We start from the raw sequence: 14084 nt of genomic DNA, 5'->3' as shown, positions 1-14084 counted from the left end.
AGGATTGTGATATTGTTTTATGTTGAAGTAGAGTTGTCCTTAAAGAAGATACAGCATTTTCTGGGAGTTCCTGTTGTGGCTCAGTGGAAACAAATCCGACTGTTGTCCATGAGGATGAGGGTTCAATCCCTGGCCTTGCTCAGTGGGTTAAGGATCCAGCATTGCTGTGAGCTGTGGTGTAGGTCACAAATGTGGCTCAGATCTGGCATTGCTGTGGCTGTGGTGTAGGCCAGCAGCTGCAACTCTGATTTGACCCCTAGCCTGGAAATTTCCATATGCTGCAAGTGCAGTGCTAAAAAAAAAAAAAAAGAAATACAACATTTTCTGATGGCCCTCCCCCCAAGGAGCTCATCCTGGGAATGAGAATCCTTCTCTTTGAGAATTTTCTTTGAGAATAGGCTTTGTGTCTGTCTCATCGTTGCCATGAGCAGAATGTTTAATGTTTAGTCCATTTTAACTATACATTGAAATGCACAGGCTTTTAAAAAATAAGCCTTGTTTTTTTTAGGTAAATCATCTGGCTCTTTTTAGTGCCATGTAGCTTTTCCTTTTAATGAGTCTCTTTTGTTCAGATGCTGAGTACTTTCACTATTAAGACCGGGGGATGCAGGGGATCCCTTTATTCTAATACATAATATTTTTTTCTGGAGATCCTTATCAGATTGCTTAGTTCTACCCTCAGAAGCAGCCACCTTACTTAGAATATTATCTCTTTTGGGCGATGATCGTGGGAAGAATGACTATCATCTTAACTTCGAAAATTACCTTATAATCAGAATGATTTTCCCCCTTTTTGTTGTTTGTTTTATGCTTCCATAAATAGGTCATTAAGCCCAGTTTAAGAAGTATACTAAATAGGAGTTTACCGATGGCCTAGTGGGTTAAGGATCTGGCGTTGTCATTGCTATCTATGGCTCTGGTTATTGTTGTGGGGCAGGTTTGACCCCTGGCCTGGGAACTTATGCATGCCACAGGTGTGGCCAAAAAAAAGTATACTAGGTAGACTTTTTAGTGACTTTTAAATTCTCTATCTCAGCCCAACTTACTGCATTCGTGCTTTATATCATTGTTATAGCCACCAAGTCCAGCATTCCATGACTGGCATCCACCAATTTTCTAACTGTGTTTCACTTCACCCCTTCTTTTAGGGACTAGAAAGTTATGTGGCAGATAAAGAATTCCATGCACCTTTAATCATTGATGAGAATGGAGTCCATGAGCTGGTGAAGAATGGTATATGAGCCAGATAACAAGTTCCACCACAATAAGAATAGCTTTTATTTTTGATAGACCAACTGTGAACCTACAGGACCTCTCCTGGAATACTCATTTGAATATCCACAGGCTTTCATTTTGGTTATTGAACTCTTGTAACTACTACATATTCCCCAAGATCCAGATGACTGAACTTCAGAAGGTGTTTTCATGATTCTCAGCTGATTGAAGGTCTTATTTATATTTTTCAATTGTATAATTTTTTTTTCCAACCCAAGGAAAACATCGACCATCTAGGAAATTTCCTACAGCTTAAGTATTGCTAGATGTTCACCATCACTTTACTTGAAGCCGGAAGCATTTGTTTTTGAAGTTGTACATAGTAATAATATGTCATTGTACATGTTGAAAGGTTTCTATGGTACTAAAAATTTGTTTTATTTTATCAAAAATTAAATTTTTTTAAGAAAATAATTGGACAGTTAAATAAACTTTTCCTCTTGTCTCTGGAGTGTCATTTGTGCCTTGAAGAAGTTATTCCATTGGGAGAATAAGAAACTTTGAGAGACTTTGAGATAATGCAGAAAGCCAAACCGATACTTCTGTAACTCTGCAATCTTCCAGTTTTTAAATGAATATCTACCTTTGGACTTTATCCTTCTATTACTTTATAATAGTGGCCATCATGGTTTTGCCCTCCTCCAAGGGACATTTGGCAATGTCTAGAGACATGTTTTGTTGTCATAACTGAGAGGGTGGTATGGTGGTACTGACAGTGAATAGAGACCAGGAATATTTCTACTCATCCTAGAATGCACAGGTCGACCTCCAAACTTTCAAGGTTGAAAAACCTTTTTCATATCATTGGTTTATTCTCTTTTGCACAAACATTTGGTCATACTTGGGATTTCAAAAGAATATAGTTCCTGCATATCCCCAGGCAAATTAATCACTATTTATTAATGGTTAATCACTATTCCAGTTTTTGTTGTTGTTTTCAGCTTGAGGATTAAAAAGACAAGGGTGGTCCTTTGAATATGGGCCATAGATCATTAGTCATTAGTAAGGGTTCTCTCTGTCTAAAATGTAGCTTGCATGAAAATATTGAGCTTTATAAATTCATTTTATACAGCATTTACATATTGACCAAAAGCATACAAATTGACATCTAGGTAAATGAAAAATTATAAAAATTGTGTCTAGAGAAAAGAGTATTGAATTTTATTTTCCACTGTCAAGTTGTCACAAAATAGAATGTCATGAGTGGGTTTTTGTTCTCTAGAAGTACAACATTTCAGGATCACTTTTTGTTAAAAGACTATGATATTTCTACCTATCTAAATTTTTTTTGTGTGTGCTAAAGCTTAAGTCATGTATCTCGAATATTTTCTGTTTTATTTAATAACAGCCCAATTTTGCTGTTGTTATCCATTCTATTTTTCAAAAGGATATGAGGTTTGAGTTCATCAGAACAAACTCCACAATGGATTGTGAGGACAGAACTTCAGAGTCTTTAGCACCTGAATGGTATGCTTCATTTCTTTTTTCTGAACTTTCGTCTGCTATTTCCTCTCTCCCTATTTTTAAGATCATATGAATAATGCCAGGGAAGGGGAGGACTGGCAGCATGGCATTGTAGTAGTGGTTTTCTTGAGTAGGGGTGGTGGCTGGGGAACACTGGGTATATGAAGGGCTAAGAGTTTGAGAGCCTCTGAGCCATGAAATTATAAGGTGATGGCATTATGTACTCCCATGAGTCCTATTCAAATAAGTGTTCTAATTAAGCAAATAGAGAACTGGGTAAAATATTTATTAAAATATGAGCTAGAATCACTTGGCAATAGCTTAGTAGAATTTATGTAAGAGTTAATAATCACTGAGTTTGGTCAAAATCACCCTTGCTATGTGTTAATAACTTTGCTGATAGTCACAAATGAATGTATAAGCCCAATAGAGTGCGTTATTTGAATATTTGATTTTTGTTGCTCTGTTTTCCTCTTGCTTCTCAAAGTTGATCCAGTTTTGATGTAAATAGAATTATGAGTGACATCTATAGAAAGATGAACAAAAAATAATTCTATTTTGAATTTCTAGCCGTCCTATTCCTGCAAGTTTGGTTGTTACTGGTAATCTGTGATTTCATTTCTGTCCCTAACTTACTATCTCTAGCATTTCTTCTTGATGATTCATCATGGTGCAGTCAGATCTCAGTTATCCAGGTAAAAAGAGGCAAGGAAAAATCACGCATAACCCAGGAGAGTGACTAAAGCACAGCTAATTCAGTTGGCTTGGAAATTGTTTTTTTCTCTAGCTGAGATGGATACTTTTGCAATTTATGGTTCTCTTTAGAGCCCTGATTTGGGACAAGCATGTTGGGAATTGATGCATGTATGAGTCAGCCGATAAAGGTTGAGTGCCTATCACATGTCCAGGACTATTAGGGGATAAAAGGTATAACATAAGGTCTTCTTCTCCTTACAAAGCTTGCATTCTACTCAAAGAGATGAATCAACCAACTTAACCCAATGGAAAGATAATTTAGTACTAAAATGTAAGGAATGAAGAGTTCAGTAACAGTTAAAGGTCACCATTATGACCTGGAGTTTGGTGTAGCAGAAATCCTCAAAAGCCTCCATCACTTTGAAAATCGAGCTGTGCCCTTCTCAAATTGGGGTCAGAGATTTATGTTCGAACAAGAAAATGTACTTCAGCCTTGTATTATGAAAGATTATGAAGTTTTAGTAATCAGATCCCTATTTTGCTCCTTACTAGCCCTCAAATAAGTTAACTCTGAATTATAGAATTTAGCTACCTTAAAATGCAAATGTGCATTGTGATTCAGAAGAACCATATTTAAAGAAGGAGTCATAGTCACTTAACTGCATTAAGTTGTCGGGTTATGGCTAAGTTATGAGTTAACATCTGTGACAGGGATTTTTGAAGTATGGTCCCCTGATCAGGTAGATCAGTATTACCTGGAAACTTATTAAAAATGCACATTCTCAAGATTGCTGCACTGCACATTTGTGGGTAGTTGAAGAAGCCCTCCGGGTGGTTCTGATGCACACTTAAAATTTGAGAAGCACTGCTGAAAGAGAATTTGGGGTGGCTCATTGAAAGTTCAGAGATGCTACCGAAAGGAGAACATGAATTGGGAGAAACAGAGAGGTCAGTGTTCCTAGAGCAAGAAGAGTTAAACCAGAAACCAAATAGATAACCTTTTTTGTGAACTTTATTCTTTAAAACACTAGGGGAATGTACTGGTAAAAGACTGAAAGATGGAACTAGCAAGACCTGACCAGGACAATTGCAATCGCTAGAACAGTGGTTTCCAAACCCTGTATTTTCTCTGAGTCACTTGGAGACATTTAAGAAAAACATACTCCAATCCTGGAGAATATGATTCTCAGTCTGGTGGAAGGCCTAGGTAATAAATTTATAAAAAGCATTTGATGATTATAGAGGTCAGCTGGAAGTGAGAATATCTGCCTTGGAGATGTAGACTTAGTTTACAAATAAACAACCAATGGTGAGAGGAGAAAAAGTTTGAATGTGTTTTAGCTTTGAAAAATTAGACAAGGGGGGCAGAGTGAGGAAGAGTTCACCTGAGAAGAGTAGCACAAACAGGATGGGTGAGATAGGGCCAGGAAACAAGCATTTAGGAGATGATTCCACTTTGCAAATACCTCAGACTGCTAGAAATGAAGCGCCTTAAATAGGGTTCTTTGTAAATTTTATCCCTCTTGGACTCAGCATTTCCTAAAACATGGGATGGTAGGGGACAAAAGAAAGTTAATGAATAATTAAAAATACATTATGTTTCAGGCTGAATGAGAAGTAAAAAGTAAAATGATGTGTTAAGATGATGGCATTATTGGTAGGTTTTTTTCCTACTTCATAAATTTTTGGATAATGCATTCTTCGTAATTTTTTAAGGTGTTTTACCTTTTATGAAGGCTCAAAGGATAAATAAACCATGGATATTCACATTTACCAGTTAGGTACAGCTTTGAGAGAACTTGGAGTTAAAATTGGCCATGGTAAAGTTGCGGGGCTGGGGGTGGGTGTTGTAAATGTACCTTGAGGTAATGGAATGTTGACAGTGTGCCATTATAGTGTGAGAGAGCACGGTCTTCACATGCTCTTCTCTCTGAGCTTGAGCATTACTGGGAGCTTCTTTGCGAAATATGATAATGTCTCATTCAGGTGGCTGTATGAAACAGTATACTGTGTGAATTCAAAGTGGTACACCTGGAGTGAAAGCCTTTCTGCAAGAGGCTTATTGTGAGTTGTCTGATGTAATGGATGAATTCAGTAGTTTCTTATGTTCTCTTAAAGATAAGAGTCCTGGAGTTCCTGTCATGGCTCGGTGGTTAATGAACCCATCTAGCATCCATGAGGACGTGGATTTAATCCTTGGCCTTGCTCAGTGGGTTAAGGATCTGGCGTTGCATGAGCTGTGGTGTAGGTTGCAGATGCGGTTCAGATCCAGAGCTGCTATGGCTGAGCTGCTGTGGCTGTGGTGTAAGCCGGTGGCTACAGCTCCGATTATACCCCCTAGCCTGGAAACCTCCATATGCTGCAAGTGAGGCCCTAAAAAGACAAAAAAAAAAAAAAAAAAAAAAAAAGATAAGAGTCCTAATAGGCTTGCCAAAATCTCAGTGACTCAGTGGTGACACCAAATATGTTTATGTAGACATAGTATTTTCAAAGTCTGAACACAGTTAAGACCATGTAAGAACAAAAAGTCTATCATTATAGCATCGTGACTCATTATTTCCACATCAGTTCTTTTACTTCTATCTCAGTGATTCTGCTTCTCAGGAAATGTTCCTTTGCAAATTGTCTTCTAGTGGGCAGAGCTTTTTTTTTTTTCTTTTTGCCAAAATGATCTGTAGAACTCATAATGTTTGTATTTTATATCGTAAAACATATAACATAGGTGATATGAATAAGATTGAAATGAGACTTGATATCCTTTTAAAGTTTAAAATTTCTCCTAACTTCTATACTTCTAGAAGATCTGAAATCTGACAGAAGGTAGATTAAATCTCATGAATAAACAAAGCCATTAGTTAAGTACCAGTAACTATGCCCAGCATGTTATGGTGCTTAACCATGTGCCAGGCAGTGCATTAAGCACGTTATGTACATTGACCTGTCTATTCCTTATTACTTTCCTATGAGGTGAGAACTCTTACTGTTCAGTCCATAAGGAAACTGAGGCTTAGAGGTTGATTGTTTGATTATATATCAAGTAAAGAACAAAGCTAGAAATTGAACCCAGAGTCTGAATCCTGAGACCCACTCTTTCTGTTAAATTTTTTTTTTCTTTTTTGCTTTTTAGGGCCACACTTGTGGCACATGGAAGTTCCTGAGCTAGGGGTTGAATCAGAGCTTCAGCTACCAGCCTACACCACAGCCATAGTAACGCAGGATCCAAGCCATGTCTAAGACCTACAGCTTGTGGCAAGGCCAGATCCTTAACCCACTGAGCGAGGCCAGGGATTGAAACCACATTCTCATGGATACTAGTTGGGTTCACAACCTGCTGAGCCAGAATGGGAACTCCTCTTTTAATTAATTTTGTAATTTAAATTTTCAAACATATACAATAGTGAAGAGCAGAATAATAACCCTCTGTTATTTAGTTTTTAGCAATTAACATTGGCTAATCCTGATTCATTTAATTCTCACCTCCCAAATCTCCAGGGAACTATTTTAAAATTAATTCTACATGTTGGATATTTCAGATTATATCTAAGAGATAAAATTCTATTTTATATTTATGTAAAACCACACACCTTAGAAATCTTATTAATAATTCTCTAATATCATCTGGTGTAGACTGGCTGTTTGTGTCCTCCCAGAATTCTTATGTTGAAATCTAACCCTCAGTGTGATAAGATTAGGAGATAAGGCCTTTCAGAGGAGATTTGGTTATGTGGGTTGACTCCTTGTGAATAGGATTAATGCCGTTATCAAAGAGACCCCTTGCCCATTCCATCCTGTGAGGAGGCAGGGAAAAGAGAGCCATTCATCTATGAACCAGTTAAGCGGAAACTCACCAGACACCAAGTCTGCCAGCGCCTTGAACTTGGACTTCCCAGCCTCCAAAAATGCGAAAAATGAATTTCTGTTGTTTATAATTCACACAGTCTATGGCATGTTTGTTGTAGCAGCCTACACAGACTAAGACATCATCTGATATCCAGCCAGTGTTCAAATTTACCCAAGTATCACATATATTTTTTAAAAATATTTATTTATTTGAAATCAGGTTCTGATTCAGTTAATTTATTACATTTTGGCTGTTATGTCTCTTAAATGTTTTTAATTCTATCCAGGTCATCCTCCCTCTTTTTTTTTTTTTTAATTTATTTGTTGGAAAACAACTTCTTATTTCTCCAGTGTCATTTTGTAAATTTGGGATTTCATTTTCATCATGTCCTTTAACATTTTCCTCTTACTTTTACATTTTCAGAAAGCTGTAGTTGAATATGAGGTTTGATCAGATTGATGATCTTTCTTTTGATAAAAAATACTTCATAGATAGTTCTGCATATACTCCCTATTGAATTTCATTAGAAGACACATAACTGTTTCTTTGGGATGTTAAGGTTGATCAGTATTTTTAATTTAGGTATTGTCGACTTGATCCAGTCATTATAAAGTTCCCCATGAACCTTTCATTTTATCTCTTAGCAGCTATTGATGATTGTTTCCTAGAGCCATTATTTCTCTTAGGGGTTGAAAAATGGAATTTTTTTTATTTTTTATTTTGTATTTATTAGCAAGAATTATTTGTAAAGAAAACCTGTCATCCAGTTAAAAGCAGTAGAATGCTTGATTCTTTTCCTTTTTATAAGTTTCCAGATAATGAGTTATGTTCTAGCATCACTCCAAAGGTGATCATGAAGTCCTCTCTAATTCTGAGTATTAGTATGCATTCATGGATTTAAAAAAATTATTCTTGATGTGTTTTCATACATTAGTCATTTGTCATTACTGTTGGCCACTGAGCCCCTTCGAATTGTCTCCTGTGTTCTTCTGATCTAACTCCAGTATTCTTTCATACCTTCTTTGCTTTCTGGTATCACAAGAGGTCTTAGAACCAACTTAAATATGTCCAGCCTTACTCTAGACAGATTATTTTTGTATACCTGTATAGTTGTTTCATAAAATATATTTACTAACACATTTATTCTGACACATTCACTTTTCTGACTTTATTTAGGGGAGATTTTCTTGCAATGAAGATTTAGGTTCCTAAATCTAAATCTAAATTCACTTGTGGAATCAAGCCTGCACTCTTGCGCCAAAAAGGGCCTAGACCACATTCTAGGAAGATCCAGTTCTCTCTGAGATGAGAGTGTAAATAATGATAGAGTCAAGGTCTGTGCCAGGAGTGAGTTTCTGGGAGTTGTGGCACCCATACTCCTCTCTGCATGCTCCCAGGAGCTGTGACTCACCCAGTACAGTTAAATTTGGGTAATTCCTATGAAGTCACCTTCAGATGAGATCACAAGCCCTTAAAAGGGTGCCCAGTAGTGAGAAAGTAGTCCAGCTTGCCAAAGGAAGCTATGGCTCCAAAATGCTTTGGTTCCTTTTAATAAGAAATGGTATTTCGATACTTTAATCTAGGCACATGTAATATTCATTACTAGAGGTTCTAGACCCTTTTAGGGAACTGGGTTAGAAAATATACATTTTGGCTTTTTGTGAAAAAGAAAAATACGCCATGAGTTATACTCATAAATTCAATTTTTAAAAATCAGGTACTTTTTGACTTTATATTTGTGTCTTTTTATCTAGGTTCCTCACACTCAATGTAATTATTTATTTCCTTAAACTACTATGAGGGTTAATTTTATGTGTCAACTTGTTTGGGCCATGGTGCCTAGATATTTGGTCAAACGTTATTCTGGATGTTTCTGTGAGGGTGTTTTTGGGTAAGAGTAACCTTTAAATTGTTGAGCTTTGAGTAAAGCAGATTGCCCTTCATTGTGTAGGTGGGCCTAGTCCCATCTGGTTGACCATCCTTAATAGAACAAAGATTGACCCCCCCTGAGCAAAAAGGAAGTCTGCCAGCAGATGGCCTTTTAACTTGAAGGGCAAGATTGTCTCTTCTTTGGCTCTCCAGGCTTCCAGTCTACCCTACAGATTTTGGACTTGTCAGTCTCAATAATTGCATGAACTAATTCCTTAAAATAATATTTCTTTATATACACACATCCTATTTGTTCTGTTTTTCTGGAACTTAAGAAAGACTAACCTGGTTTGCCTTCCTATGTGAAACACCAGAGTAAATAAATGAAGCAATAGTCCTGACGTCATTGGACATCAGGCCGTGAAGGTCAGTGATCCCTGGGAGACAGGAAACAAATGAAGTAATGACTGTCCCAGCTAGCTGTCTGGAGAGAATTTATAGGCCATAGCATAGGAAGGAGGAACCAGGAAAGTTGAGGATATGGACCTGAGAGTTTGGGAAAGCCAAAGTAGCTGGAATTCATAGGGCAGCATACTATGTAGGAGAGAGCTGCACAAAGAAAACGAAATCTGCAGAGGTACTCCTTTGAGTATTCAGGTGAGCATCATTAGTACACCTGTGAACAGAGAGGCCACTTGAGGCTGAGGAAAGAACCATCTGAAAGAACAGAAAGAACAGTACCTGGAATGGAAATCCTCGTTATTCACAGGGTATTGAGTAAAGTACTAAGAAAGGTCTTGCTTAGATTGAGTTCTTCTGCAGCCTAACAAAGCTTAAAAACAAGGCCAGAAAAGGTCAAACTGTTCCATGTAATTTAATGTCTGTTATTTTTATTGCTTCATAACAAAACATGTATTTTCTTAGTTTCTGAGGATTTGGAATTCAGAGAGTGGCTTAGCTAGATGATTCTGGCTTAGGTTTTCTCATCAGGTTGTAATCAATCTATCATCCAAGGTGGAAGTCATCTGAAGGCTTGACTAGGGCTGGAGAATCTGATGTTAAACTCACTCATATGGCCACTGGCAAGAGGCCTCAATTCTTTTGCTGTGTGGACCTCTCTATAGGAATGCTTATAACATGGAAGCTAGCTTTCCTCAGCATGAGTGATCCAAGTGAGAGAGAGCAAGCAAGATGGAAGCCACAGTGTCTTCTGTAAGCTATTCTCAGGAGTGACACAGCAATACTTACACTATATTGGTCAATTATTGTGGAATAATACAGGAGAGGACTGCTCAAGGGAGGCAGATCATTGGGGGTCATCTTACAGCCTGGCTGCCATGAATATAGGTATAAAACTGAACAATATTTTAGCAAATCAAATCCAATACATAAAACAGATAATGTATTATAACAAAATGGAGTATATCCTGGGAATGCATGATTGGTTTAATATTTGCAAGTTACTCAGTGTAAATGACAAATTAAAATGCATTTCACAAAATTCAACATCCTTTCCTGATGAAATGTCTTACTGCACTAGGGATATAAGGGGTAAATATGAAAAATCTATGTAGAATCTATAATTTAATATCACAACAGTGAAAGATTGTGTGCTTTCTCCCTAAAAATCAGGGACAAGGCAGTATGTTCATCGTTGCCACTTCAATGTTGTGTGGAAGTTTTAGCCAGTGTAGTAAGGCAAGAGAGATATATAGAAGGCATCCAGATTGGAAAGGAAAAAGTAAACCTGCCTTTCTTTGCAGATGGGGTGATCATCTACCTAGAATATCCTTTAGGATCTATATGAAAGTTATTAGAATTAATAAGTTGGTTTAGCAAGGTTGTAGGATACAAGATCAATATATAAAAATTAATAGTATTTCTGTTTCCCAGCAACAGACATTGAAATTTAAGATGTTAGTTTCCCCAACTTGATCTGTAGATTCAACGTGATCCCAGTCAACATCTCAGCTAGCTATTTAGTAGATATTGACAAACGGATTCTAAAGTTCATGTGAAAAGACAAAAGGCCTAGAATAGCCAACTTTATCCTCAAGTGTGGACTGTGCATAGTGACTTTCTTCCAAAGAGTACAGTATGACAAGGAAAAAAAAAAAAGAGCAACGTTACGGTGGCAGATGCTGACAAACACCATTTCAAGCCAGATCATCAAGGTTAATGTCAATATGATTAGTTTAATAGTGTGTAACACTGATAGGATGTGATGAGAGAGGAATGTATCTCTAAAGTCTTCCTCTCCAAAATTCATAACTTCAGTCTAACCATGATAAAAATATCAGCCAATTCCCAATTGAAGGACAGTCTACAAAATACCTAACTAGTAAGCCTCAAAACTGTCAAGGTCATCAAAAACAAGGAAAGTCTGAGAAATTGTCACAGCCAAGAGGAACCTAAGGAGAGAGGACAGCTAAATATAATGTAGTATCCTGGATGGGAACACCTAGAACAGGAAAAGGCCTTTAGGAAAAAACTGAGTAAATTTGAATAAAGCATGGACTTGAGTTAATAATAATGTATCAATGCTGGTTCATTAATTATGACAAATGTGTCATACTAATGTAAGATAATAATAGAGGACACTGGGCATGGGGTACCTAGGAACTGTCTTCTGATATCCTCTTAATCTATAAATCTAACACTTCTAAAATTAAAAGTTTATTTAAACAAAAAATCAATTATCATTTAAAGTAATGTCAAAGTGCATGAAATACTTCTGGATATATGTGAAATATCTAATATGTGAAAGATTGGAAACCACAAAACACTTCTGAGTGAAACTATGAAAACAGAAGATTCCATGTTGTGAAGATGTCAGCTCTCCCCAAGCTGATCTATCGGTTCGACTCAGGCCCAACTGATATTGCAGCAGCCTTGATTGTAGAAGTTAACAAGAAGATTCAAAAGCACATATGGAAATGTAAAGACGCAACTGTGAAAAGAACAAAGGTGGAGAGTGTATATCTGACTTCAAGACATTATAAAGCTTCAGTAATCAAAATAGTGTGGTAATGATGACAAGATAGACAAATAGATCAGTGGGACAGAAGAGAAAATCCAGAAGACCCTCACATATGGTCAACTGATTTTCAACGAAGGTGCAGAGACATTTCAGTGGAGAAAGAACAGTCTTTAAACTAAGGATTCTGGAACAATTAGATATCCATATGAAAAAAAAAGTGAACTTTTATCCATACCTTGTTCTTTATGTAAAAGTTATCTCTTCAATCTATAAAACTTCCAGAAGAAAACATAGGGAAAAAAAAAATCTTTGTGCCCTATGATTAGGTTAAGATTTTTCAGTTATAACACCAAAAGTACAGTTTATAAATGAAAAAAGGATAAATAGAAATTTATGAAAATTAAGAACATCTGTTCTTTGACAGACACTGTTAGAGAATATTTGCAAATAACATATATGATAAAAGACTTGTATCCAGAATTATATGAAGAACTCTCAAAACTCAATAATAAGAACTAACTTTAACAATGGACAAAAAGTTTAAATTTATATTTCATTCAGGAAGATATATCAGTAACAAGCACATGAAAAGATGCTGGGCATCATTAGGAAAATTGAAATTAAAACCATAATGATGACCATGACATATCTGTTAGAATTAAAAAGACTCACCATACCAAAGGTTGGCAAAATGTGGAACACTTACACTTGCTATGCCAATATGAAATGGTTGGAAAAGGGTTTGGTAGTTTTTTAAAAAGTTAAACATAAGTTAAGCATATTGCCTAGCAATAATGTTGAGAGAAACAAGTCAGACACAAAAGAGTTCCATTACTCTACAATGCAGTGTGTGTGTGTGTGTGTGTGTGTGTGTGTGTGTGTGTGTGTATGATGACCAAGAATTGGCAAAATTAATGTGTGGTTAAAAAAAAAAGTCAGAATAGTAATATGTATGGAAGAAGTATCTGCTGAGGAGTACAGGGGAGCCTTCTTAGTGCTGGAAATATTCTATGTTTTGACTGGTGGTTACAGATGTGCATATATTTGTAAAAGGCTACCAAGCTGAACCCTTAAGATTTGTTCATTTTACTCTGTGAAGTTATACTTCAGTTAATAAGGAAAAATAGATGTCTTGCTCCCTGTGCATTTTGAAGTTTTAAAATACATTTGAAATAATTCATTGATCAAAGAGAAAGTTTAAATAACATCTAAAATTCTATAACTTACTAGGTGGAACAATAGGAGTTAAAATCTAAGTCTGATTCTAAAATCCCTGTTTTTAATTATAAAGCTCTCTGCTTCCTGCCTTCTCCTAATCCCAACAAAATTTTTAAAAATGCTATATGCAACAACTATAGCTTTTGAAAAAGAAAAGCAATGAAATAGTTGTATATGGAAATTCTTAAGGTATCAAGGTTGAAGAGAAATGGAAATAGCTAATAGTGAAAGGAGTGTAGTGGCTCTCAGTGAACTTCACAATTAGCTGTTCAAATGAAAGGCAACTTGGTAAGAGATTGGTCTGGCCTACAGTCTCAAAAGAGGAAGGATCGTAAGAGAGACCAGATGATGATCAGGACCAGATGGTTGTTGCCAGGGCCATGCTCAAGTTAGTGTGAAATAAGGGGAATCATGACAAGGTTATGCAACACCAATCCCACGGCAATTACTGTTTTTGAGCCTAGGCTACATTTCCTCTTTATTTATAGGAAAGTGTGTGTGTGTGTGTGGCTGCAGGGAATAGCAAAGAGCAGTTCTGAGAATAACTAATCAACATTTGAGAGTAAGATTGATCTATATTTAGATAAGCATAGTTGTTTTCAGTGGAAAAGTTTTTCTCATACTTTTCTCCCTCCCTTTATTATGGTCTCAGCACTTATCTGTCCACTGTTCATAAAAGACCTACGGAGGGGCAGTGCATTTGGCAGGCTGAATTTGGCACTGGTCAGATTGTCTCAGCAG

The 14084-nt window shown here is 36.6% G+C and overlaps 1 protein-coding gene across 4 annotated transcripts in view; it reads left to right on the top strand.

Moving 5' to 3' along the window:
- The window catches only part of UAP1 (UDP-N-acetylglucosamine pyrophosphorylase 1), a 33790-nt gene extending 32070 nt beyond the window's left edge, over positions 1-1720 (top strand). For all 4 annotated transcript variants that reach the window (XM_001928643.7, XM_005663152.4, XM_005663149.4 and 1 more), the window contains one exon: positions 1149-1720. In XM_001928643.7, coding sequence (XP_001928678.3) covers positions 1149-1241 — 93 coding nt within the window. In that variant the 3' untranslated portion in view covers positions 1242-1720. The remainder of the gene's footprint in view (positions 1-1148) is intronic.
- Positions 1721-14084: the final 12364 nt, after the last annotated feature.

The sequence above is a fragment of the Sus scrofa genome, chromosome 4 (genome assembly GCF_054392235.1).
Source record: "Sus scrofa isolate SSC_HxYL_T2T_F1_AM1 chromosome 4, Sscrofa_HxYL_maternal_Yorkshire_Landrace_v2.0, whole genome shotgun sequence".
Taxonomy (NCBI): domain Eukaryota; kingdom Metazoa; phylum Chordata; class Mammalia; order Artiodactyla; family Suidae; genus Sus; species Sus scrofa.
The sequence above is the reverse complement of the archived record's forward strand: the minus strand, read 5'-3'. Positions and strand labels throughout refer to the sequence as shown.